General features: G+C 36.6%; 2 protein-coding genes across 2 annotated transcripts; both read right to left on the reverse strand.

Moving 5' to 3' along the window:
• Positions 1-2,060: 2,060 nt before the first annotated feature.
• LOC143586183 (flowering-promoting factor 1-like protein 3) lies at positions 2,061-2,395 on the reverse strand. The gene has a single exon (XM_077067785.1). The coding sequence runs from the start codon at positions 2,385-2,387 to the stop codon at positions 2,061-2,063; it is 327 nt and encodes a 108-aa protein (XP_076923900.1). The 5' UTR covers positions 2,388-2,395.
• A 1,377-nt stretch (positions 2,396-3,772) lies between these two features.
• Positions 3,773-4,099, reverse strand: LOC143586184 (flowering-promoting factor 1-like). Its single transcript, XM_077067786.1, has one exon. It carries the CDS (start codon positions 4,097-4,099, stop codon positions 3,773-3,775), a length of 327 nt encoding a protein of 108 aa, XP_076923901.1.
• Positions 4,100-4,358: the final 259 nt, after the last annotated feature.

The raw sequence follows: 4,358 nt of genomic DNA on the forward strand, positions 1-4,358 counted from the left end.
CCATTTCGTATTAGAATACTTATTTATATGTTGGTTATGTAATTCAGAAGGACAGACTTGAATATTAATAAATTTCGTTTTTCTCTTCATTTTCCCTAGACCTTTGGGTGAGATTTGGGAGTTTTGAAGTTCATCACGGGTATTCACTGAATCAATGTGATTCGTTCTAGCGACGATAGCAGGGTGTATTAGCGACGACGGTTTGGGCAGTAGCGACAAGGAACTAGCGACGAAAATAGGGTGTGTTAGTGGCGCCAATTGTCGCTACTAAAGCTCTGATATTTTGTAGTGTATGTTTTCTTTTGACCCTAAAATCATTTAACATTGCTCTGATACCATGTTGGAATTGGTAATCAGAGTTCTTGAAACAAAAAGAATAGTATTATAATGGAATATAGGTAGCCGTTTATAGTAAAAATACATTGCATAAAAGAGGAAAATACTCAAACTGTAGCTAGATATTAGCTGTGATGAGGCCTGAATTTTGAGAGATTATGTGATGATTGATCCCTCGGTCTTTCCCTTTTTTACTTCTTTTCAACAATCGCAACGCTAAAACTCTTCATTCCCATGTGCAGGCCTAGTCAACCTTTTCAGCTTTCCACTTATTCTTCTCATAGTTATGAGAGAATTCCCACCTTAACATGTCAAAGAGCCAAAAATGCACATGCTTGTTCCATGAGATGAGAAACCACTTCAGTAGCCAAGGTATGCTATTCATTCTTAATATTGTTAGTATTGATCCATTATTTGTTAATTATAAAGCAGGCAACCAGAGTACATAGAAATCTCGTTCCTTCTCAACAAACACCCCCCACGCTATATACTTCCTTAACATATGCATCGATCCCACTTTTTTAACAATTAATTATTTAAGACGTGAGACAAAAACAAATGCTTGGCATTTGTAGCTTCGTGCGGAGACCGAATTGCAACACACACTCAATAATGTCCTCCCATGTGTAATGGCCTCCTCAGCCACGAATGGCTTATAAAGAGAGCGTCCGAGGTCGTATTGGTACTGAACCAGTGTTGTTGAGACCGCACCGGACCGGCCGGTCGAACCGGTCCGACCGTGATTCAGTCCACTGCAGTTCGCTCGGTTCCATAAAACATGCCGGTCCGGGTAACCGGACCGTTGACCCGGTTTTTCTATTAAAAAATAATTTTTTTGAAAAATCTTTTTTCCAACATATTTTTATGCAAAAGCCGTTCGACCAGTTGAACCGTTGAATCGGTTGCCGACCGGTTCTAGTTCTCTGTCCGATCCGGTTATGAAAACATTGACTGAAACAATATTACATAGTCAAATGTTGAAATTAATGGATAATGTAAAAGATTTCAATATTACTGAACTCTTTATCACTCTAAACATAACTAGGGTTTTGAAAAGCTGAATTAAAATACTCGTGAACAAGTAATCTAGTTGTATGTTGTTAATTGCTTCTTTAAAAGTGAGGTGACATGTTCAAATCCTTACAAGTACATGATTAGCCCTAACATTTTAGATGGAAAAATATGTTGTTAAAAAAAACATGAATTAAAAGATGCTTTTAACTTTTGAAAACAAATGTTCAATAGAAAATGTAGCAACAAAAATAAAAATACATTATTTTTCGAACACTGCAATAAACTAAGACTCACATGGACTTCACTGCCCTAACACGTACCAATCAGTATACATGGAAATTTTACAAGTCATAATAATAGCTAAAGATAGGTTACGCCGGAATTTGTTTAGCGATCCTAACATGAAGCAAATTGATTAATATATTGTGTATGGATGAAAATAACGTAAGCGTAATCTTCAAGGGGGGGGGGGGGGGAATACCATGATATACATATACATACATGAATAACAAACGGCAGTTACACTTCAAGAAATTAACGTCTTAAACCCTAAAAACGAAAACTCAAATTTCAGTAAACTTGGATCATTGTCAGCAAACATAAATGGTACTTTCACTTCAATATGATACTTTCTCGTTATATAATGTAAACGGAAAATCGACCTAGCCAACCATAACTGGATATAGATGACTAGTTTATAACCTAAGACACTACATATCTCTTACTTCAAACATGTTGCGGTTCTTGACAACTATATCATACATATGCATCGGTTTGAGCTTCTTAAAGTCTTTAGGCAGAGAAATGAGATGCACAGTCGCCCTTTTATGAAACTGCAACAAATCAGGATCATCGTAGTACCTTTCCCATCCGTATGATGACAAGATTCTTTCCAGCACAATGTATGAAGTCACCACTTCATTCGTTGGCACATGAACCAGAACCTTACGTCGGGCCGAACCCTGACAGAAATCACTTCCAGGGCTCTCCACTAGTTGAACCACACCATTCTGCTTGAACACCCAAACACCGGACATATCTTTAGCTCTTAACTAGCTAACTAGATAAGGTTTTATGTTTGGTTTTCAATTGAGCTTTGAAGAACAAGAATATGAGCGTCTGGAGTCCGGAGCGGAGATTTATATAAGGGTTTCTTAGCAATAGATTTGGTGGAGAATATTTTTATGTATATAATACATAAAAACTTTTTAGGGCCTCACTTACCCACGTGTGAGTGTGTGGGGATATATGGGAATTTGGATGTAGGAGAATCCAAAATATTTATCCATGTCATTATAAATACCCTCATATTAACATAAAGGGAAAGATAAGCTTACATTGGTCGAGTAGTCTCTGGAACAACAAAAATTGGAGACAACTGTACTGTATATATGCATCGGCATCTTGTGTGACCAGATGTTGATTGATGTTACAGGCAGTCAACAAAATTTTAGTTGTATTTGTTATCAACTTATTTTGGTTAAAACAATTTTGTTGTATCTTACAAACTGAATTAATTTGCTGTCAGTTCACGTCTCAATATCACCCCGGCGGATATATAAACAGTTCCCCGAAGAATTGTTCTGAATTTAAATACTCCGTCATTGACGCACACTCTACCCTAGCTTTGAGCGAAATACAAGGGTGATAAGTCTCTAGACTAAAATGTGATGGAAATCGATGTGATAGGCCGATAAGATTCCTCAACTTATTGGATGCACACATGCAAGGGTGTTAATCTATAACATCTGATGCACATATAAAGCTAATGTAGTAATATTTTAAATTGTAATACGTGTAGTTTATCTCTAAGGCATGAATCTGTAATGTAATTTATTTTAATATTTTAGGGAACAACTTGATTTCATGGTCTGTCTTTTAAGAGGTAGCTGAAAAATTCTCGTTCAAATATTCTAAGAGGTAGTTGCAATGCCGAGGTTACTAAATATGCCTCTGGAGCTTCGCATACCCTTACATCATGCCTCTGTGATTTACCGTGATAATATCTTTGTGGTTTATTTGTCAGGTAATCATGTCCAGCATTATAGGACTAAACATATGGAGATCGATATTCATTTTTCTGTCAACAAGTTCGCTTGTGCTTTATTAGTATGCTGATATATTCAACAATTGGTCTTCCTCGCCGGCTATTTCAAAGTTTTAGATTCAGTTTAACCTTTAGTGATCTGCTCGAACTGTGGGGGCGCATCTAAGAGATATTTGATTTATGATAATATAGAGTTATGATCAACTAGAACATTGTGACAACCCATAATCAAACTAAAAGGATGTTCTTTGTTAGCAAAAGATACGTACTTTCACTTGTGCCCATTAGAGGAAACAAACACACGATATAATAACACACTAGTTATAAGCAAACGGAACCATATAACTGGATACGGATGTTTATTTAGCTAAGACACTATGTATCTCTTACTTCAAACATGTTACGGTTCTTGACGACTATATCAAACATATGCATAGATTTGAAATTGTTAAAGTCCTTAAGGAGAGAAATGAGATGCACGCTCGATCTTTTGTGAAACTGCAACAAATTAGGATCATCATAGTACCTTTCCCACCCTAATGATGCCAAGAGTCTTTCAAGCACATGGTATGAAGTCACCACTTCGTTAGTTGGTACATGAACCAATAACTTACGTCTGGTTGTACCCTGAACAGAATCACCTGTTGGGCTCTCCACTAGTTGAACCACACCATTCTGCTTGAACACCCAAACACCAGACATATTTTTAATTAATTAGTTTTTGATTGGCTAGAAAGTGGTTTAAGTTTTGGTTTTAGAAACAAGAATATGAATGTATGAAGTTGGAGGTTGAGGTTTATATAAGAGTTTCTAGCCACGTAGGATATATAAGTAATACATAAAAGCGTATGTTCGGGCCCATTAAGGTAATGAAAGTGAGTTTGTGTGTTTAAGGCATCACTTATCTCACGTGTGATTGTGTGAATGTGTGGGGAAGGGGAATCCAAAATATTTTATAGTC

The sequence above is a fragment of the Bidens hawaiensis genome, unplaced genomic scaffold, assembly GCF_021521415.1.
Source record: "Bidens hawaiensis isolate Kalapana, Puna unplaced genomic scaffold, B.hawaiensis_p1.1 tig00034456_1, whole genome shotgun sequence".
Lineage (NCBI taxonomy): Eukaryota > Viridiplantae > Streptophyta > Magnoliopsida > Asterales > Asteraceae > Bidens > Bidens hawaiensis.

Bases quoted from the DNA above. Each gene is read 5' to 3' on its own strand.
- LOC143586183 (XM_077067785.1), bottom strand. From the start codon at position 2,387: ATGTCCGGTGTTTGGGTGTTCAAGCAGAATGGTGTGGTTCAACTAGTG.
- LOC143586184 (XM_077067786.1), bottom strand. From the start codon at position 4,099: ATGTCTGGTGTTTGGGTGTTCAAGCAGAATGGTGTGGTTCAACTAGTG.